The 21,160-nt window shown below is 40.1% G+C and overlaps 5 protein-coding genes across 5 annotated transcripts; 2 read left to right on the top strand and 3 right to left on the bottom strand.

The window, feature by feature from the left end:
* Positions 1 to 132: 132 nt before the first annotated feature.
* On the bottom strand, positions 133 to 2,977 carry tsr3 (TSR3 ribosome maturation factor; the record flags this gene model as incomplete). The annotated part of the gene is made up of 6 exons (XM_079214344.1): positions 133 to 497; positions 817 to 871; positions 1,481 to 1,648; positions 1,768 to 1,961; positions 2,318 to 2,528; positions 2,857 to 2,977. 6 exons carry the CDS (start codon positions 2,975 to 2,977, stop codon positions 323 to 325), a joined length of 924 nt encoding a protein of 307 aa, XP_079070470.1. The 3' UTR covers positions 133 to 322.
* A 404-nt stretch (positions 2,978 to 3,381) lies between these two features.
* On the top strand, positions 3,382 to 5,816 carry gnptg (N-acetylglucosamine-1-phosphate transferase subunit gamma). The gene is made up of 11 exons (XM_079214199.1): positions 3,382 to 3,476; positions 3,606 to 3,660; positions 3,738 to 3,805; positions 3,969 to 4,023; positions 4,178 to 4,261; positions 4,386 to 4,479; positions 4,773 to 4,887; positions 4,983 to 5,065; positions 5,269 to 5,397; positions 5,502 to 5,583; positions 5,677 to 5,816. Exons 1-11 carry the CDS (start codon positions 3,410 to 3,412, stop codon positions 5,754 to 5,756), a joined length of 912 nt encoding a protein of 303 aa, XP_079070325.1. The 5' UTR covers positions 3,382 to 3,409; the 3' UTR covers positions 5,757 to 5,816.
* Positions 5,817 to 6,688: 872 nt separating this feature from the next.
* chlsn (cholesin) lies at positions 6,689 to 16,037 on the bottom strand. Its single transcript, XM_079214201.1, has 7 exons — positions 15,992 to 16,037; positions 15,510 to 15,649; positions 15,329 to 15,412; positions 15,160 to 15,240; positions 8,359 to 8,540; positions 7,361 to 7,442; positions 6,689 to 6,909 (listed from the first exon to the last, which is right to left on the bottom strand). Exons 2-7 carry the CDS (start codon positions 15,633 to 15,635, stop codon positions 6,730 to 6,732), a joined length of 735 nt encoding a protein of 244 aa, XP_079070327.1. The 5' UTR covers positions 15,636 to 15,649; positions 15,992 to 16,037; the 3' UTR covers positions 6,689 to 6,729.
* LOC306752823 (G-protein coupled estrogen receptor 1-like) lies at positions 13,588 to 14,703 on the top strand (the record flags this gene model as incomplete). The annotated part of the gene is made up of 2 exons (XM_079236627.1): positions 13,588 to 14,534; positions 14,691 to 14,703. 2 exons carry the CDS (start codon positions 13,588 to 13,590, stop codon positions 14,701 to 14,703), a joined length of 960 nt encoding a protein of 319 aa, XP_079092753.1.
* Positions 16,038 to 18,489: 2,452 nt separating the features above from the next.
* h3f3d (H3 histone, family 3D) lies at positions 18,490 to 20,358 on the bottom strand. The gene is made up of 4 exons (XM_079233756.1): positions 20,302 to 20,358; positions 19,359 to 19,501; positions 19,033 to 19,186; positions 18,490 to 18,945 (listed from the first exon to the last, which is right to left on the bottom strand). The coding sequence occupies exons 2-4, from the start codon at positions 19,484 to 19,486 to the stop codon at positions 18,817 to 18,819; spliced, it is 411 nt and encodes a 136-aa protein (XP_079089882.1). The 5' UTR covers positions 19,487 to 19,501; positions 20,302 to 20,358; the 3' UTR covers positions 18,490 to 18,816.
* Between the last annotated feature and the right edge of the window lie 802 nt (positions 20,359 to 21,160).

Here is a 21,160-nt window from a genome sequence, read left to right as displayed (position 1 = left end):
TAGCTCTTACACCATTTTAACTCCTCAGGCTGCTTCAACTTTTGTGTAGAAACCCACAAGTCTGCGTCTGTCCATCACACCATGCGTGTCGAACAGCAACCACCACGTATGTCAATAGAAAGGTTGCAAGGATTCGTTTATTTAGTCTGCGTTTACATGAAGACAAACATACAATTGATTGTATACTTTTTTTTGGGTGGGGGGGTTGCACAAAAGTTTAGAGCCACAATTAGCCTTCAGGTTATTTATCAGTCATGAGAGTTGAAAAAGTTTTGTCAGTCCTTGGAGTAAAAATCCATAGTTGAAATATGCTTTATTGTGATTACTTTGATCCAGTCTCTTCCTCTTCATGTTGATGTGATACTGTTCTTGAATCAATGTTGCTCTCTGTTGTTTTTTTATCATCATCATCATCATCATCCTCATCCTCATCCTCTTCTTCTTCCTCCTCCTCCTCCTCCTCTTCCGAGGTTTCTGTATCCTCATCTTCAGGTGCACTAAATACAGAAATACAGTTTAAAGAACTTTGGTAAATGGAAAATCAACTGAAGAATATTTAGCATTTCCCAAACAATGTTGACCAAGTTATTTCAGTTGCAAATTTCAAAGTTGTATAAAGTGACATAATACTAGCAGAAATAAATGTAGGATCTGGAATTTGACAACATGCAGCAGTAAAATGACTGCATCAGTACTAATGCTTCATTTATCATAATTTCATTACTACAAAGATTGCAAACAGTGTGTCTGAGGGATTACCTCACTCTGATAGCAGTTGAATAATAAATGCCCTCATGAGCAATATTAAATGTTTACCACAGACGTCTGTTGAGATTCCCACATGTTACTCCTGAGTTGACATCAAATGGATCTGTGAACAAAGTAGATAATTAGCTTTTGTTCAGAAAAAGCTTCAACAATATGGGTTATCACTCATTTTTCAGACATGCTAGAAACAATTAGCCTGGTTCCAGACCTCTGAATCACTGCCAACATCTCCGACTTATTCAGCAATTTAAATTAATCACAATCTGTTGTATTATTGATCACCAGTCTAGAAAACAATGCAAGAAACGTCTCCGTCAATGCCTACAATTTGATAGAATGCTGCCTTTAATTGATTAATTATATTATAAGAAATTCATACAGCTTAGACACCTTATGAGACAATAATAATTCAGCAGCGGTGAGTCACCATAGGAAAACAAATTATGAAATAGACTAAAATAATGATATTTTAGCCCAGTTTTGCAAAAATCAAGTTACCCGTGATTTTGCCTCTGCAGCAGAGCTTCACCATATTAAATATTAATAGATAGGATCTATTTCGAGGATAAAAGTTGAACATGAAGCCGAACAAAGACTAAAATAAGGACAGATGTGGGACTAAAACAGAAATGACCCCAACCATCTCTGCTGCACAAATATGTTGGTAAACACTGAAATAGCCCCCAGTTAATTTATTTCTCCCCCATTTTACCAAACTCCTCCTCCACTGCTTCAGACGTGAGATATTCCTTTTCTGCGGCAAGCAGCTCTTCCTCAGACTGGCATGCAGCATATCGGTCCAGCAGAACTCTATTGAGATCCAGGAACCCTGACCCCCACTTAAATTTCTTCAACAAGAGCATTGCGAGTTCTTCAAAACCTGCAAAATCAGATACAGTATGTTAGACTTTCACTGACATAACTTGGAACATGATACAATAAACAGTCTGGAAGCCAACACAGTACATCATTCCTGAATAACTAAAGCTAAGGCCTTACCGACAATGCAGAACGTGGCAGCCAAAGCCTCAACACAGGATAACTTGCAGGGCTTGCCGTAGTTGACAGGGTTTGCAGCTACAAGGAATGGCAGTAACCTGGGATGACTTCCGACCATCTTACTGAAGGGAGTCTCCTCCAACTTGGCCCAGGAACAATCGATCACCGCTAAACCATTTTGAGCCACAATCTCTCTGTGTATAAAGTTTTTTTAAGACTATGTCAATCATTTGTTCACAAAAAGAGATATTTATTAGAAAACAAAAACTATTTTGATAATCAATTAACCATTTTAGTTTGCTATAAAATAAAAAAGCAGCAAACAATCAACATTAATAAGTTCTACCAACAGATTTAAAAATGTCAAAATATCCTTCCATTTCATAATAAAATGTGATTTTGGCTGCTGATCAGACATAAAACACCTCAAGATCAAACTTTATAGATACAATTATTAACTGATCAATCAAAATAAATTAAAAAAAAAAAAATTAACTGGTATATGTCGCAGTTTATGATTTCATGTGTTATGATTAAAAAAAATGCACACCTGTCTGCTGGGGTCACATATTTTGTGCCCATCGGACTCAGTATGAGTCCATGGAATCTCTGATTGAGACGCAGGGTGTGTACAAAGCCCTTGCGTACCAACTTTCTGCCAGTACAACGTTTGGGGTCACAGTGACCCAAGTCCCACATGGCAAGTGGACAAGGCATTTTCACCTGGGGGGCCTCTGCTCCTTCCTCTAGATGAAGACTTGCTGAAAAACACAGCGACAAAGTGTACATTATGATGTGGATGTGAGCACTCGTACTCATACTTCTCCTTTCTTGCACTTTTTTTTCTTAATAACATTGATGAAAACAAATGAATTGGCATTAACTTCCTATATAGCCTAAGTTAACAGCTTCATATTTTAAATTGACAGATTTGCAAATAACATTGGTTTTCATCATTAAAATTAGAGCCCTAAGGAGACATTGTATTTTGTCATGTAGCCCCCAAAATATGAGGCAAGCACAAAACAGCGACACAATTAGGACATAATAGAACATCATTTATACTTTAATTAGTCAATTCATTATTACCTTCAAAAGCAGAGTGCATGTCTTCTGTAAAGGCCTCTAAGGTTTTCCCCTTCATTTTATGCCTTTTTTCTTTGCTCTTATTGCCAGTGCGCACAGACGAGCCCTGTTTCTTTCTTCCCATGTTGCAACCAGTGGACAGCTAGTCGGCTATTGTCAGATTACAGCTTGTGTAAAAACTAGCCAGCATGTTCACCTGTGTTGCTAGCTAGCTATACCACACACACACACACACACACTAATACCAGTTTGTCTAATGTCGCTCGCCAAAAGTACACGTTTCGTATTTTATCTACGGGTACACCATTTAATAGTTTAAATAGATTGTCATAATACAACTGGCATTAGTCTGCATGTAGCACGCACTTCTTTTAACACTATTTAAACTAGTTGAATCGTCTGTGGCTCGTGGAAAGCGCGTCGTAGACCGAGACGTCAACTGCGCATGCTCACATCTATTTTCATCACGTGCCATGTCATCTGACAAACGACCAGCAAAGCAGGAAATGTACCTCGAAACAACCGACAGCACATTTTAGTCCCTCAAAAGACAACAATGCAGCGTTTGTATAACGGAATACATCATTTATTAAGACTGTGTTTGGTCTGTGTGTCTCTTTTCAGTAAGTGCTGATACTCAATTGAGTCTATTTTGTTTTATGTCAGTGATACCGAAACATATGCGCCAAATTATATTGTGTTGGTGGTGTTTGTTAATTGATTTTAGTCTGATGATTACTTTTTCAATACAGTAAATCATGGATTCGCTGGTAAAATGAAGATAGTCGAGGAGCCAAACACATTTGGGTACGTAAAGTAAAGGATTTGTCACAGTGTGCACCTTTTTGACATTAGCCCCTTCCTGACTGATTTTCTGTGTTTAGGTTGAACAATCCTCTTCTGGCTCAGGGAAGCAGACTACAGCCTAAAGTGACCCCATCTCCAGTGTCTGGTAAAATAGTTTGACATCATTCAAAGCCTACATTTTATTCAATCCTGTATGGTAAAGGTTTTTAAGATTTAACCAGACGTTGTTGACAAAGTTACCAAGATGTTTTCTGTGGATAAACTCAGTCACTAAATTCACTCATATCAACACCAATGTCTTCTTCAAGGCCCTGCACATTTTCATCGGCTTGCTGGGAAGTGCTTCAGTCTCACAGAGTCAACGTATGTATTTGACATATGCTCACATGTGGGCCCCATTCCCAAGGATTCTTTGCAATGACCCTGTTTTGTATGCTGATTGTCTCATACATGCACATTACATTGACATATCTGGAAAGAAATTAAAGTATATTTGTGTGTCTGGGTTATTTTGCAGGTATAAATATGAATTCTGTCCATTTCACAACATCACCCAACATGAACAGTCATTTAGATGGAACGCCTACAGTGGGATACTGGGGTAAGATGTGGCTCCCCTACATTACATTGCCTATGATTACCTTTATTGGAAATGTCAGTATGTGAATGATTGGCACGAAGCTGAGGGTGTGTTATAAGAGCAGCCTTTTGTGTTTTTATAATAGGATCTGGCAGGAGTGGGAAATGGCAAACAACACTTTCACAGGCATGTGGATGAGAGATGGGGATACTTGTGGAACAAGAAACAGGGAAACAAAGGTTACATCGGTTTTAAATGTTTGAACTATTCCTTTTTAAATATAAAACAGATTAAGTAACACTTGAAGAGATCATTATGAAACCTTGAACAGCAAATACATCGGTTAATATTTACCTACAAGTCTTACCGCAACATTTAATTTTAAACTCAAAGTTTTGAACAGTCACCCCAGAGCCATAGAACACAGACAACTTTAAAATCAATTAATTAACTCAAAAGCATTGTCACAATTAAATCAATAACATGAACTCAAGAAAATGAGTGTACCTTGTTTCTTTTCATGTTTCTGTAGGTGATTTTTGTCTGCAGTGCGAGCAGCAAGCTTGCTCAAGTCTCCGAGCCCAGTACTTGCGTGTACTCGCTAAGCTTTGAAACCCCACTGGTTTGCCATCCACATTCGCTTTTAGGTACGACAAAATAACCATTTTACAGCACAAGTCAGCTGGGTGAGTTAGTGTTACTAAAGATTTCTTATTATTTGTATGCTTCTTTTTTTTTTAAGTTTACCCGACATTGAATGAGAAGCTCCAAAAGGAATGGGATGAAGCTGAGCAGGCTCGTTATGAAGATCTTATTACTGAGCAGGTAAAGACCAGTTTGGCTGATCAATTGCCAACTGATGAAATGAATAGGCTTGCCTCAAGTTTTCTTAGTGATTCAGACAGACATATAGACCTCTGTGCCATTTTAATTTCAAAGCTCAGCCCCTCTTGTTCAGCATTTTTATTACAGTTTTAGTAATTTCTCTGATGGTCTTGCCACTAACACACAATGCACGTTTGCTGCAGGGATACAACAATCTTTTGAAGGATGTTTTTGAGGACGCTGGTCTCCTGAAAAGCCAAAAAGTGAAGAAAAAGCAGCCAGAAGTGGCAGCTGATTCAGAAACGCACAACTCTTTACAGAAATGTACAGAGGTGTGTATATTTATGTACTTTTTCCCAAATAATAGCCTACGAAATCAAGTATGATATTACAATGCTGCTTAAAATGTGTGACAGAAACTTTTTTTTTTTTTAAGGATTTCCAAAAACAGAGAGACGAGATTGAGAGACTGCACGCTCTCCTCACTCAACACAATATTCCCTTTGATTCAAAGCAAAGTAAGTGAATTCATCAAGACAGTGTTCCCTTCTTTAAGTGTTATACAGAGTGTAATACAACAAATGGTGCAATGTCATTGTTATATGTTGCAGATGAAGCAAAAGGAACAATGGTTGTGACCGTTAAGGAGCAACACCTGCGAGGAGATAACGGTCTTCTTGATCTGCAGTGAAAAATCTCGCAGAGCAAGTCAACTCTCCATTTAAAAGCACCGGAGTGGATTTAAAGGTTTTGTTGAACAATGTGAGTGACACAGACACTCGCTGGACAGTATCAAATAGCAACAGCACTACGGGTTGATTTAAACAAGTGACACTGAGAAACATGGAACTCCTGGATTACAAGCGTATAAGACTTTTGTAGATTATTTTTCTTTTTAGGAGTAAGGTCACTCATCTCGTCTTGTTCATGAATCAAACTCTGTCAACATGCAACTTATTAAGAAATACAAAATAAATGCATTGTAGTTTTGAGAGGGGGAAACATTTGAATGTATTAATGCTTCATTAGGTTTACAAACTACTCATGAGAAAATAAGAGTCCCTAAAAACTGTTGCCGGTGAAGATTTGTACTCTGTACCGTTTTTGGTTGGTGCACTTAAACAACTGTATGTCTTGAACTGGGTAGGAGACACCATCACATCATGCTGATGCCTGGAGTGGATGAAGTTATTCTGATCAGTGACTTCACAGATTATGGGCTTTGACATGCACAAACATGTTTTGACTACACACATTCCTGAAACTTTTTACTCCAACGGTCTCTCAGCTTTCTGTTGCATCTGTGGGGGATTTGCATTTCTACTCATCAGTCCATAGTAGTGAAACTATAATTATTTACATTTGGAGGTGGAATAAGTAGCTACTGTGTAACTTGGAATCAAAAATTATTTGTAACATTTCCTATCATATAATAAAAATATTCTGATGCACGCACAAAAGAGAAGAAAAGGTAACCTAGAAACATTTAATATTTGTTTTTATCAGAACACATCCATTCCCTAAAGGGCAAATCCAAAAGATACATATACAACAACATGTTCAATCTCATCTGGAGACCAGGGTGATCATTCAGTCCACTGACCAGCAAACATGTTTCAGTCTTTTTCTAGTGGACTTCATGTCTTTGTTAGATGGTAGTGGGTTCAGGAGAGCAACTGGATAACTTCTCTGGCTCTGTGCGCCCTCTGCTGGATATCTTTGTCTTCTGGTGCTTGTCCTGACTCTTTCACCAGGGCTAAAGCCTTCTTGACTGTGGTGTCTTTGGCAGCTCCTTGAAGCCCTTCCATGTACCGGAGCAGTACCAAGAACTTCTTATCTGAAATCTGAGAGCAAGTCTTTTATTTGATCGTGTTGCTTGAATCTTGTTGTCTGTCTACAAGTTTACTTTACATATTAAAGTGCATAAATAAATAGCAATTATCGAGAATAAATACATTAATATATTGTTCTTCTAAAACAATGTAATTCTAAAAAGCTAGCACAAGAGTATCTTTAAAAGTATTTTCTGGGCAGTTAAAAAATATTACTGAAATACTTTTTTCATAGATTCAACTTCAGTGGCAACATCACTATATTCACATAACGCAAATAAAAACAACAATGGCATTCTTAAAAACATGTTGTTGTATGTTATGAAGGGAGATTAGAGAGTGGGTGTAACTTACAAACTAATCAAACAGGAAGACATCGCTCTGAGTTCAACACTCAGCTAAACCTCAGCTGAGTAAAATCCCCCATTATCCCCATTACTATCGTTACACTGGTTAATTTTACCTGTGCTAAGTCAAACATGTGCTGCAGTAACCATGTCTGCCGGGTCTTCTGGAACTTCCACTCGGTGCGTTTTTTTTTCCAGCTGCAAAGACAAAACCACTGAGTTTGTTGTTTGTGTTATTATACATGGTTGCTGTATAGCATATACTGTATTTGTTCATACATAACAAGCTTCAGGGACCTGACCTCGAAGAGGTACTGCAGATATCTAATGTTGCACTTTCGTAACACAAGAGACAGATTAGAAAAGAACAGTGAATGCAGTAGAGGCCGAGAGCTTTAGTCACTAATACGGGTAAATCTAAAAAAAACACTGATCATACACTTCCCACGATGCAACTTTGCATCTTTCCTGCCTGCGTGAACCATCTTTCAAAATCAATTCCCCATGTTTGCAACAAAGGTTTTCTTTTATAATGTTTTTTTTTGTCTCAAGACGAGGTGAAGTCATTGGGGTTATATTTCTCAGACTTTTAAAAGAAATATTATAAAAAAACTTTTATAATGGGTTGTTCTCTTTATGACAACTTTAGGTGTAAAGCCTGTTGCATTTCCCATCAAAAATATAATTAAATTAATTAACAAACCTCAACAGTGACCAAACAGTTGAAGTAATACCCCTCCAACAGATTCTCAACATAAGTAACCTACATAACCAAAATGCCAAATGTTTTGGGGGCTGTACTAAATTGCATTACATAATTTAGGTTTCCCTGATTATGTGGATTTTTTCTATTCAATTTTACTCAGGAAATTAGTCAACCCTGGACGACAGGTTTAAAACATTTTGTGAACCATTTGTGGTATTCTGGATTCGTATTATGACTGAAAAGTAAATGTAAATATGTATGTGCATTGTTTTTAAGCCATCAACTTGAAGTGGATTGTAGACAGACAATCGTGTGCTTTGGGCCTATGGTTTTAGAAGTGATGACATCATAGACTGGAGGCCACCATGTTGATGCACCTCTCCTGTACTAACGAAGAGTGTCTCTTACCAGGTGAGGTAATCTAAGGCCTGCTTAGGTGCAGTGGGTCCAGATGCTTCAGGTTTCTGTTCGGTTTCTCCCTCAGATTTAAGCCTCTTCTTCTCTTCCTTTTTAAGGACCTTCTTCATCTTCCTCTCCAGAACCCGTTTCTCCTCATGGCTCAAGTCCTCCTCTCCCTCCAGCTCATCTGTCTGTCAAACCAAAGCAAAACAAAGGCTCATGGGAGTTATTGACAATTAACAGACCTTCCTTATTAGATGCACATAATGTATCTGCATTTGGATAAACCATTATCCAACAACCCTAAATAACGTGAGCTGACTGTTATGGAATGATAAGAAAAATGTTAGAACAATAATTTCACTTTTGTTTACTGATCAGACATTTCCATCCATCCATCCATCCATTATCAGCCGCTTATCCGGGGTCGGGTCGCGGTGGCAGCAGGTTCAGCAGGCCGACCCAGGCTTCCCTCTCACCCGCAACACTTTCCAGCTCATTCTGGGAGATCCCGAGGCGTTCCAAGGCCAGCCGGGAGATATAATCCCTCCAGCGTGTCCTCTGTCTTCCCCGGGGTCTCCTCGGGCATGGGAGGAGTTCGGGGAGGCCATGGAGAAGGACTTTCGGTTGGCCTCAAGGAAGTTCTGGCAAACCATCCGACGGCTCAGGAAGGGAAAGCAGGGGCTACCCCAGGCTGTTCTCAGCAGAGGGGGGGAACTGCTGACCCGGACTGGGGACATCGTCGGGCGGTGGAAAGAGCACTTTGAGGAACTCCTAAACCCGGCCAACATGTCCCCCGGAGAGGGGGCAGCGCCGGAAGACATTTCCGTTTTTTATAAATGTACAGAGTCAATGCAGAGATAATGTGAGATGCAAAATGTAAAATAAATGTGACCTTTTTTTGTGCAACAGTGTAAAGTGGAAGCTGAGCCACGTTTGTGAGTTTAAATCAATTCCTGTAGCGCTGCAGCTCAGAGGGACGGGGTTTCCTGTGTCTGCAGGTCAGGATCATGTGTGAAGTTCACTGTGGTATGCAACATCCGCTTAGCTTTGCATTTGACGCACTCACTCTTATCCACATCACACGCTTGCACCGTTTAAAAACAACCACCACCTGTGGAGTGAATTTTGTATCGAAACAACAATTGGATTTCCATTTTTCTTTTTCACTTTGTAACAGGGTGAAATTAAGTATATAAATCCCCATCTGTCTGCAGAGTATTTTGCTTATTTAAACTTACTAGAAAGAGCAATGAAGATCTAAAATAGAGCTATTTTGCGTCAGTCACCAGTAACTACAGCGCAACTTAAAGGCTGCATTTAACTCTCACAGGAAGTTAAACAAGGTACACAGTATGCACAGTATGATTGAACAGACCTCAGTCTGCACAGTGATGAAGAAAAAAAGAGGGAGGGGAGAATAAGATTTGATCACATGGCCACGAAGTCATTCTGAAAGTATGCTGGCGGAGTATTGCCCACAGAAATATAAAAAGTCCTTCACAGTGAGCGTCCGTGTCCATGCAACGAGCATCATTTTGAGAGCTTTGAGTCAATCAGCAGTGTCGGGCTGGTGGATACGAAACAGAAGACGAGTGGGGGAAGAAAGCAAAAATGGTAAGTGGAAACATGTGTTTTCACAGAGCAGGCAGTTCTCTAAAAAGGGAGCAGACAAAGACTGGCCACAGGGGCATGTGGTCGTAGAAAGATTTTTAGAAAGAAATCTGAATCTAATCAGCACCATATATGTTTTTTTTAGAGATCTATAGTAATGACTTCCACTTAAGTTACAATTTTATCTCAACTTTAAGTTAAATTTAGGAAGGATATGCACAATATGGTTCAAGATTATGTTCCTGTGGAAAACCAATTTAGTGATTCACAGGCGGAGCAATCGTAAAGACTGTTTAAAATATATTTTTAAAAGAACGCTGATTAGAGTTTAATACTCAAACGTGATGCTGCCGAGAACAGGATGTCATTGGTGTTTTCCCTTTTCATTTCCAGTCTAATCAAAGCGTGGACTTGGTCCCCACTGTAAGGAGCACCACACCTCCATTTTCTGACACCGTCTTGGTGAACTCAACAGTTTTCTTTATCTTTGAGAGGACTGCAGCCAATAACATTACCTCCAGGGCAAACCATGTCTACAGTTTCTTGGCAGGGTTGGGCTTCATCGCTGGCTGCTTCCTGATCTACAACTTCATCCAGACCTACAGGGCCCAAAGACGGTTGGCTTGGCTCGACTGCCTGTTCTGGGTCTTTTGTGTCCTCCAGCTGCTGCTTCTGCTCCTCTCTCTCCATGCAGTGGCCTACAGACCTAAGTACCTGACTACCACAGGTTTGGGCTGTGCTGCTCTCTCCTTCACCATCAACACAGCCACTCTGTGCAGCTTATTGGTCTTGGTGCTTATGGCTTATGCCCTAACCATCGATCCACCATCCCACGCTTTGCTGAGGAAGTCTCGGATCTGTGCGGCTCTGGTGATCCTGACTTCTATCCTGATTTCTCTACTGCTGGCTGGGCTTCGTGGACCCAGAAGTGATCTGCAGGAAAAACTCATGTGCTTTATGGATCCAGTTCGTGCTGGTGTGTCATATGCAGCGGCTCGGTTGTGCCTGGCTTTTTTGATTCCCTACGTAATCCAACTGGGTCTTCTGATAGGTGGCTGCGTCCGGCAGTGGAAATCAAAAGGACGTTTCCTCTCCGGTTCCGAGGAGGGTCCTGTGTTCCTGACAGTCACTTTGGTCATGTTCTTCTGCCAGCTCTTCTACAGCGTGGCGCTGATGAGAGGAGCACTGCTACAACATCAAGCAGACCTAGAGACGGAGTGGCTGAGGGAACAAGCATTTCTGAGCGTGGCTGAGTTTGTGCTGTTCTCAGGGAGCAGCGTCAGCCTCCTGCTCGTGCTGCTCATGCACAGGCCGTGTCGAGAGAGTCTCCACGGGGTGTTTAGGCAGCTGAGGGACTGCTGTCGAAGCCCGGGGCGCACACAGCCAAACAGAAACATCATAGCTCCCCACATCGAGATCACAGACACTCTGCAGGACATAGAGTCATAGAGGATTAAGACTCTCTCTCATACGAGAGCAGAACTCTTCTGATGCATCGAAATTAAGACTTTTGAAATCTGATGTTTTAGAGATATTCCTAAAGCTTTTAATGCTTCTTTTTCATTTCAGTGACAATTTTAATGTTTTTAAATGCATATATTCTCCAGAGTGTGCAAAACTTTTTTTTTCCACAACAAATGTGTGTTTGTTGTACATTGTAGACCGTTCTTATAGTCACTTTTGCAATAATAATGTGTTATAGTTTCATACATTAACTATGATTGATACCATTAAACAACGCACTGTTGGTAGTCTGTTCAATTTTATTTCTCCTGAACCTGCTCTTAGACAAACCTCTTTTCTCGCAAAGCAGACTCCGTTTGCATAAACACGATTTGCACAAAAGCCCATTCAGACAAAATCCCTGGAAAAAAATAAGCAAATCCCAGAATGACACATAGGAAACATTTAGTCAAGGAAAATAAAAAAGTCAGTCAGAGGTGCAGGCCAAAAGTGTCAATATTTTTCATGTAATTCTTTTTATAGCCATTTTAAAAGTACCAAAACCAGGCAGACAAGTGATACTCTGAACTTTACAACTTCTTTCAAGAAATTGATGGACACGAGTACTAGGAATAACTGACCTACATGGATCACATATTGCATCAATGCCAACACATAGTAGAACAGTAGGAAAAGTCATACTGGAACTGGGTTGCATAAGACGTTAGAGTCACATTTAATTTCAGACTTTGACACTATGTAAACTCCTAGTAACAATACTTAAAGTCAAAGATCAAAATATCCTAATCCTTACAGGAAAGTCACAAAATCATCAAATGCAAAATGTGATGCAATTACAGCATTAACATGGGAAATCATCTACGGTCTCAAACAGCTTCCTGCGAAACCACAACAAAAAGTAATTTTGCTGCTGAACAACTTTTTGTTTCCATGGAGAAAAGAAATGAAGAAGTGAGACTGTCCTTCATCTTGTTTTGTGTAAATAAACTGTTAGTCTAAAGTCCCCTGGCTCCCATATTTATATATTTGAACATTCTACAATCATAGCCGCATTCACACTTCAGTGTTGACAAGTTGACTGTGCGTGTGCTTTCTTCATATACTTATTTCTGCAATAAAATTAGGCCATATAAAAATACATAGGTGATATTCATTGTGACTACTATGTATTGCTAATAAATTGAAGAAAAGCTATAATTTAGAAAAGATTAGGGGTGTATGTGTGGGTCTGCCTGCATTGTTTCTCCTCGCTGTGTGTGGTGGGAGGCACCACAACACTTCTCTTGGTTTAATGTGACACCTGCTTTCAAAGTCACCACCATAAGGACAGGGAGGATTAGTAAGACGCAATGCAGTGCAACGAAACTCAGGTAAGTGAATCACAAAAGAATGTATATCAAAGCTATCTGCCTTTAATCATCCTATAATTTTCAATCTAAAGTATCTATATCTGTTAAATGTCCCATTAATATGATCAAAGGTTTTTCTGAAGCAACTGTAGCACAACAACTATTAAGATTGTTTTAAGCCATTCGGGCATTTCACGTCTGTGTTATATACGTGATAGTAGAGAGAAAAACAAGGGAGGGAGAGAAAATGGGACCATCATACAACAACGGTCCCTACTCAGACTAGAACCAGAGACACTGCAGTTTATGGTTGTCGTCTTAAAACCCTAGACTACCATGCAGGACCACCATTATTTGATTTTCTATCAAAAAAAGTATGTATTTTAACTATATAGTTAAACTATATAGTTTTGTTTACTTATCTTGTATAATGACCTTGATTGGAATGGTATATGACATAATGAAAGGGCAGAACGAATTACTTACATATAAACAAGAAATATTCATAAATCTCCCAAAAAGTATTTAAAATAATATACAGTTTATTAAGTGTTGTGAAATTTACTGTCATGGATTGATACTCTTAAGAGATGTTTTTGTATATTTAGTCACACTTAATCCAACTCAAGAAGCTGAAAACATGCTAGACTTACTACACTTCTCCTCTCTGTCTATACTCTAGTTCAAAGAGTGGTCATCACTACACATCCAAGACGACGACACAGATGACACCACAGTCTCGACTGGGGATAAAACCTTGGAAAAGGGCTACTACTACTAACACCTGATCAAGTGTAATATGGACACAACCATGTGCAAGGCCCACATAGTCGTCCCTGTTCAGATAAATGACACGAAGGACGTCGTCTCTGATTTTCTGCAGGCAGTTCCAGAGATTGGTCAGCTTTATCTTGTCAACCTCTTCCTCTCCAGCCTCTACATTACATTCCTGTTCCCTGTCGGCCTCCTCGGGAACCTCCTCATCTTAGTGGTCAACCTGAACCACGGGGGCCGCTTGACAGCCCCAGACCTCTACTTTGTGAACCTGGCCGTGGCTGACCTCGCCCTTGTGGCCGACTCTCTGATCGAGGTATTCAACCTGAGGCAGGGCTACTACGACAAGCCCGGCCTCTGCACCTTCATGAAACTTTTCCAGCAGGTCAACATGTACAGCAGTGTCTTCTTCTTAACCTGGATGAGCTTTGACCGGTTTGTTGCCCTGTCTGGCTTCATGGGGCGCAGCATGCCACGTGCACGCCTCAGCTGCTGCCTTATCTGGGTGTCCTCATCTCTGCTCACCGTGCTTCCTTTTGCTATTACTCAAAAGCAGCACATTGGAGAACTCCACTTCTGCTTCGCAAACGTCACCCAGATTCAGTGGCTGGAGGTGATGCTTGGCTTCGTACTGCCTTTCTGCATTTTGGGTCTGTGCTACTTGAGAATAGCACGGGTGCTACAGCGGAGTCACAGGGAACAAGATGGTCAACAGCAGAACCCTCGCAGGCAGAAAGCCCTGCGGATGATCTCAGCAGCCGTGTTAGTTTTCTTCCTCTGCTGGCTCCCAGAGAATGTGTTTGTAAGTTATCACCTCCTAAGAGGTGACACAAACCATGGTACAATATGGCAGGACTACCCCCTGACTGGTCATGCTGTCCGGCTGGCGGCCTTTTCTAACAGCTGCCTGAACCCGCTCATCTACAGCTTCCTTGGGGAAACCTTTCAAGAAAAACTGAGGAACAGATGGTCCAAGCTCGACAGGTCAGGCTCAGGAAAATCTATGTATATACCAGCTGCAAGCACATGTGGCCATGCAAAATGGGACAGACCAAGCCAGCCCACACATTTAAGCTCCACGGTCCTTCCACACACTGTTCTACACCCCTCAAACAACTAAATGCCAACTGCATAATGTAGGTCACGCAGATAATAGATGACATTGAGTATGTGCCATCAGTGTAAAGACATCATTAATGGACAACGTAAAAGCACGGACTCCAGCTTTTGTGGGAACGCTTGTACTGAATCAGTTATTTAAGATGCATGCACATCATTTATTGGGACTTTTGACATGTTTCTTTAACTTGAATCAATATTAATTTAAGCTTTTTAAAATGTCAGACCATTTTCTTGGCTGTGTAAATCGTTTTAGTAATATAAACTCAACTGTAAGAATACATGTTTAACTTACTTGGCCGTCTAAAACCTAACTTTTAGCTGCACAAAGTTGTATTTTTCTGCACCGTAACCCTTGTTTTGAGGACTGGGTTATTATCAGCACAAGTAAAGATTGTTCTGTATGAAGCAACACAAATCAGCAGTCAGAGTTCACCTGAGTACTCAGAGAAACAGGATTAAACAAAAGCCAAACAGCTAACACACATACCTCAGTCTGCTTTGTCTTCTGTTTTTTCTTTTTTTTTCTATCACTGGTTGTGATTGTCGCATCAGGAATCACTGGAGCCTCCTGGATTAAATAAACAACCATTCTTTATTATTTTAAGCAATTTAATGTTGTGTCATCTAAAACAGGAACCATGGACTGTGCTACTCACCTCTACTTCCATCTTTTTCTTTTTCTTTTTTACTTTGGTCTCCATCATTTCTTCCGCATGAACCACATCAGGAATCACTGGAGCCTCCAGGATTAAATAAACAACCATTCTTTATTATTTTAAGCAATTTAATGTTGTGTCATCTAAAACCGGAACAGGTACGGTGGACAGTGCTACTCACTTCTACTTCCATCTTCTTCTTTTTCTTTTTCACTTTAGTCTCCATCATTTCTTCCGCATGAACCGTGCCATTTGAACTCAATTTCTTCCTTTTAGCTGAATCTGTCAAAGATTTGTCTTTGGCCATGATTTACTTTTTTCCTACAAACAAAAACATGAGCATGTAATTAAACAGCAGGTACACATATATACTGTTGTAATAAATGGACAGACCATAAGCCTTCGTGACTGAGAGCTGTTGCATACTTAATTTGCTGAGATAAACAGGTCGTTACTCTAAAACCGCGAAATAAAAGGACATTTTGAACAGAATTTTTGAACTACAACCGAATATAAATACTCAACACATGTAAACAGTTGTTCACAGCCACAGCGGGTTACTTTTCGACGGGCGCTTCATACAAACGCTACATCCCCGTTTAAACTTAATCATGGACCAAACAGTTATTGAATAACATTGTTAGTAAACACATGTATACTTACTTGAACTGCGAAAGAAAACGTGTAGCACAGATCAAGCATGTGAACTCAACCAGGAAGTGAAGTTGCATAGGCGAATCCTGATTGGTCAGATATTGCTCTTTGCTTTGTGATTGGTCGACCGATGTGACCGCTTCAGAAGCCCTCAGCATCTGTGATATCTTATATTTTCACATAATTTTATACTATACAAAACATTTTTGCAAAAGTTATGATGGTTCCGCAATTGCGAGTGGTTCGAAAATATATTTCTGCAGAAAAAGACAATAATACTGCAGCATTAAACCACAAAAAAGAAAACTGTAAATTGTATGCGGAGTATTGTTACAGTGTGAAAACATATTTAGGATTGAAATTACACTAATAAAGAGTCTAATGTGCCTATCAAGCCAAAACAGAATATTAAATTGAGTTTAAAGGTTCATTATTGACTTTTGTAACAGCATTTGGGAAAAACTATTTAACTTACAAGATCATTGCAATCTAAGCATCTACATGTCTATGACAATCGGACAACTCAATCTCCTGCTTGAAATCATATAATATCATATAATATAAGGTCCAGAACCGCTACTAAATGGGCTCTGAAGTAACATTATGGCAAACGATGCGATATAGTTGTTATATAACAATAATATTATTATTATTATTATTATTATTATTATTATATTATTGTTAACATATGAGGATCAAACTTTTTTGCTTTTCATGAAACAGATCAATAACGTGGAGTGATTTTAGATATCACGATACATTTTAGTGGAACGTTCCTGACCAGCGTTCAACGGCGCCACCGGAAGGACTTTAAGGTTGCACAACAATGAGTTGTATGACCTCAACAAGGTGCGTTTTGTAAGGAAATATTTTATTTAGCTAACGTAGTGTGTCCCAAGATGAGCAGTTGTCCGAGATGTCTACAGCAACAAGACGCGTTTTCTCCGGTGTGATGCGCGCTTCTTTCAGTCGAGGGGTATTTGTTCATAACGCCACACGGACTGTTGGGTGAGTAGTGAATCTGTAGAAACCGCGTTGACTCTGTAGTCGTGTGGTTCTTTGACAAGGTTTTAACGGGTCTGACTAATATTCTAGTTATATAATATAATTCTATAACCGACCGATAATACGGAATCCAAGCCATGTTGTGACGGCACAAAAACATTGTATGGGTATTTGCGTCTCAAAGTCTATCAGCACAAATGTAGCTTCCGTAGACTCTAACGTTAGTCACATGTTTTGCTATTCTGACGACACGAATACAAATAAGGTCACATTATATTAATGTTGGCCTCACCTCAACTGTCTGTCACTATTTGATCAACATGTGAACACACCATGATAAGGTTATAATGTTCGCGCAATGCAGTTTTTTACTGACGAGACACTGAACGCACCATAATGCAACTCACGGTAACTAATCACCAGCAGCTCCTGCTGCACTTAACACGGATTTGCTTATTTCACAATGTAGATTGGTGACTAAGGCATTAATGGATATTTTGGGCCCTCTGTGCATTTGATCATTAAATAATCATGTTCAAGCAATTAGAGTTAAGAGTGCTATTTGAAAAGTGGACACTGTTTCTCATGTAAATCATACATATTTGCCTTTTCTGTGATGAAATATTCTAGGCCTTTTTCTTTTTTTTTTAAAGTACTTCATATGTAGAAAAATGACATTACATAATATATTAGTTATATTGTGTACATAGCCTTTTACATGAATACGGTAGGGTTGTTTAATAGTTACTGATGTACTTTTGTTATTTTTTTTCAGCAGAGTGAACAGTGTGCGCTCACTAGCTCTGAGCTCTCAGACATCCGCCGAGTCCAAAGACCGTGATAAAGAAGTGAACAATGAGCCCATTAAGTTCTCCACCAGTAAAGCCAGTCACCGAACCTGGAAAGTTGACCGCTCCATGGGGAGTCAATATGAGCGGCCCTGGTGGAAAGTCCTCCCCATCAGCCTAGCTTTCACCGGCATACTCCTGTGGTGTGCACTGAGAAGCCAGACAGACATTGATGTGGTGCTGGAGAAGCAGCTGTATGAGCATTTACCCGGCTTGCTTTCAGACGAGGAAGAAGACTCTCAAAATAAATAAACGTTCACAGATGTGAGACTTCTGTGTGTGTATATAATATCTATCAGGTTATATTTATTGTGTCTCTGTAGTATTCCATTGCTCTAACACTGAAAGTATAGCAGTAAACCCGCCCAGTGCAAGGAACATGCGTTTCTCTGCATAATACAAATTGCCTTTCAAACTTCAGTTGCATATTTGATTGAAACATGGATTAAAATGTATTGCCACTGAATTGGTTTTGCTTCTTTTCATGTATGCACTAACTACTTTATATTCCATGTACTTTATGTAATTACTTGCCATAGTAATTCCCTGAACTTTGACCACTTTTATGGTTTTTACAGGCTGTAACGTTATTTAAGTGAACTAGGCAAATGTAAGCTAAATGCAAAATGTATTCAGACAATGCAGTCATTAATTTGAGGTAGCGGAAAGTTTATTTACAGCACAAGAAATCCCATGACATGCAGAAAGGATTAAATGGTACGGATTCTAAAATAGATTTGCAAACCTGAGAAAGGCAGTGGAGTATTTTGCTTTTCAGCATTTTCAGATATGAAGCTCTACAGTAAATGGGACAGTCAAGAAGAAAGTCAAGAGTAAAAGAAAGTACAAAAAGAAAAACATGCCGGAAACTACACGTGACAAATTAGGTGGTACACATGCTGGTAATAATTCCAAGATTTACAAAACAAACCCCCAGTCAGACCCACCCACCCCCTACTAAAAAGATCAAATCAAAGTAATTTATGCGCGCTCTCCTCGAATTCGCCTGGCCAGCTGAATGTCCTTGGGCATGATTGTGACTCTCTTTGCGTGAATAGCGCACAGGTTAGTGTCCTCAAACAGTCCAACCAAGTATGCCTCACTGGCTTCCTACAAGGAGAAGAAAAGCAGAATTATAACTAAAACCAGTGGGTGTAGCTTCTTCAAAAAGTACCAATAATTGCATTGCCATCTCACCTGCAGAGCACCAATCGCTGCACTCTGGAAACGCAGATCAGTCTTGAAATCTTGAGCGATTTCCCTCACAAGGCGCTGGAAAGGCAGCTTCCTGATGAGCAGCTCAGTGGACTTCTGATAACGACGGATCTCACGCAGAGCAACAGTACCAGGCCTACAACAAGGAATGTTATGCTTTAGGACCCCAAACTACAACAACGTTCGTAGTTGCATTCAAATAGTTGTGTTATTGGTTGCCTTGGCCCTAGTTGTAGAAACAGCAGACTGAAATCGCTATGGCCTTGCTACAAACAAACCTCAGTATTTCTAAACATGTGTAACGTCACCTGTATCTGTGGGGCTTCTTTACGCCACCGGTGGATGGCGCGCTTTTCCTTGCAGCCTTGGTGGCCAGCTGCTTTCTCGGCGCCTTTCCTCCAGTGGATTTACGAGCAGTCTGCTTGGTACGAGCCATACTTCACCTGCAGGTCTGGAAACAACAAAAGCAGACCAACAATGAATTCAATTTGAAAAAGTAATCCTCGAGATTACAATAATTTACAGAGCCGAGTTATCGTTCTATCCACAGCAGCAACTTCATCGCCGACACTCAAAATAACCTAAAGTGACATTCTCGCATATAATATAACTTTACCGTCAACATTTCCCGACTAATTTTCAGTATTAACCTTACTACAGCTTATCAAACGTTTTGCTGGCGGCAACTCATTAGCCAGGGGAAGCTTCTTGATATGCAGATACAGTATAACCGCCATCGATATACCGATGGTTTAAATTGAACAAAGCAAGCCCGTGTAAAGCAGCGCCACCATTAAGCCACAACACACAAACACGTTCCTTTGCCGTCGTTAGAGATCCGATTTAAAGCGAAGAGTCAACCGATGCAAAATGGCGCCAGCTAGCTCTCGTCACTGGTATACGGCTTAAGAACATCACTATTCAAGACACAGTGGCCGTCTGAACCAATGTGACACCAGTCAAGTGAAGTAAACCGTAGTTGTAAAATCAAATTGTAACACCAAGGGTTTCTAGATAAGTCGCGTTTGCACGTAGTCTTTCAAATAAATGTGGCTAGCCGATTATACACGTTAGCCGACTGGCTATGGCGCGCGCCGTTTTGTTGTCAAGAGACTGGCGGCTACCGCTTGTCCACCCGTATTTTAACGTTTCTGTCAACCTGGAAATTAAACTAGCGTTACGACATACCGTTTATGGCAATCAACACCGAATGTAGAACAACACAACAAGCAGTTGACAGTCTCACGTTACCTTTTGCGTTTATTTTCCGGTTAAATTGTGTCAATACTTCGCACGTCAGTCTTCTACTTTGCGCGGAGGGAGCAGGAGGAGGTATTTATAGACTGAGAGGAGCGGCACTTTAAATCCCGCCCCCGAACCAACATGATTGGTCCAAACTCAAATCCCTCCGGAATGTGATTAGTGGAGGGAATAAGGATGATCACTGCCTCTGCATTTAAGTGGAATGATGCACGCAAAGCGTCTTCTTTGGGGGTATCTACATGATTTTGTATTAATTCATCCACCGGAAAATGCTTCTTCTTAATCTGCACAGTTTTAGAATAAGCTTTTTGTTCTACATTTTTAGGATTGATCAATATCTTGAAGTCTGGTGCTCACCAAGCTTTAATCCCTTTCTTCAAAGAGAACAATGATGCCACATGAAAAACAACGGATATGAATGCTGTGTACAAATAATTCAACTTCAAAGCGTGGTAAATGCCAGGTCATATTACACACATCACAGGGGATATTCTGTTGAGGATTCACTTGCACACCCTCAGTTTCTAGCACACGCCAGCTGTTTTGAGTCCATAAAACTACATTTGGTTATAATCAGAAAATATAACAAAGGGCATAACAAAAAGAAGAAATTAAAGAAACCGGAGAAGAAGAAAAAATACTCGAGTATTCTTTTCTTCTCTCCATTTTCTTTAATTTCAGACCTGTTTTGAGGGGAAAAGCCTTCCCCTCAAACCACATGGGATTTTGTATGTATTTGTTTAAACCAAGCAAGCATTGCAGACTTAACGTAGCATGAGCCACGTAAACACATCTCTATATTTCCACAAATGGTTAAGGAAAAACACTTGGCATTGTGTCAAAAAAA

Source organism: Taurulus bubalis (assembly GCF_910589615.1).
Source record: "Taurulus bubalis genome assembly, chromosome: 2".
NCBI classification, from domain to species: Eukaryota; Metazoa; Chordata; class Actinopteri; order Perciformes; family Cottidae; genus Taurulus; species Taurulus bubalis.
The sequence above is the reverse complement of the archived record's forward strand: the minus strand, read 5'-3'. Positions and strand labels throughout refer to the sequence as shown.

Coding starts and splice junctions, on each gene's coding strand:
- gnptg (XM_079214199.1), top strand. CDS start 3,410: ATGCAGCGTTTGTATAACGGAATACATCATTTATTAAGACTGTGTTTG. Junction 3,477..3,605: donor GGTCTGTGTGTCTCTTTTCA/GTAAGTGCTGAT, acceptor TTTTCAATACAG/TAAATCATGGATTCGCTGGT. Junction 5,398..5,501: donor CTTTACAGAAATGTACAGAG/GTGTGTATATTT, acceptor TTTTTTTTTAAG/GATTTCCAAAAACAGAGAGA.
- chlsn (XM_079214201.1), bottom strand. CDS start 15,635: ATGGCCAAAGACAAATCTTTGACAGATTCAGCTAAAAGGAAGAAATTG. Junction 15,413..15,509: donor AGAAGAAGATGGAAGTAGAA/GTGAGTAGCACT, acceptor TTAATCCTGGAG/GCTCCAGTGATTCCTGATGT. Junction 8,541..15,159: donor AGAAGACAAAGCAGACTGAG/GTATGTGTGTTA, acceptor TTGGTTTGACAG/ACAGATGAGCTGGAGGGAGA.
- h3f3d (XM_079233756.1), bottom strand. CDS start 19,486: ATGGCTCGTACCAAGCAGACTGCTCGTAAATCCACTGGAGGAAAGGCG. Junction 19,187..19,358: donor AAGAAGCCCCACAGATACAG/GTGACGTTACAC, acceptor TCCTTGTTGTAG/GCCTGGTACTGTTGCTCTGC. Junction 18,946..19,032: donor CAGCGATTGGTGCTCTGCAG/GTGAGATGGCAA, acceptor TTCTCCTTGTAG/GAAGCCAGTGAGGCATACTT.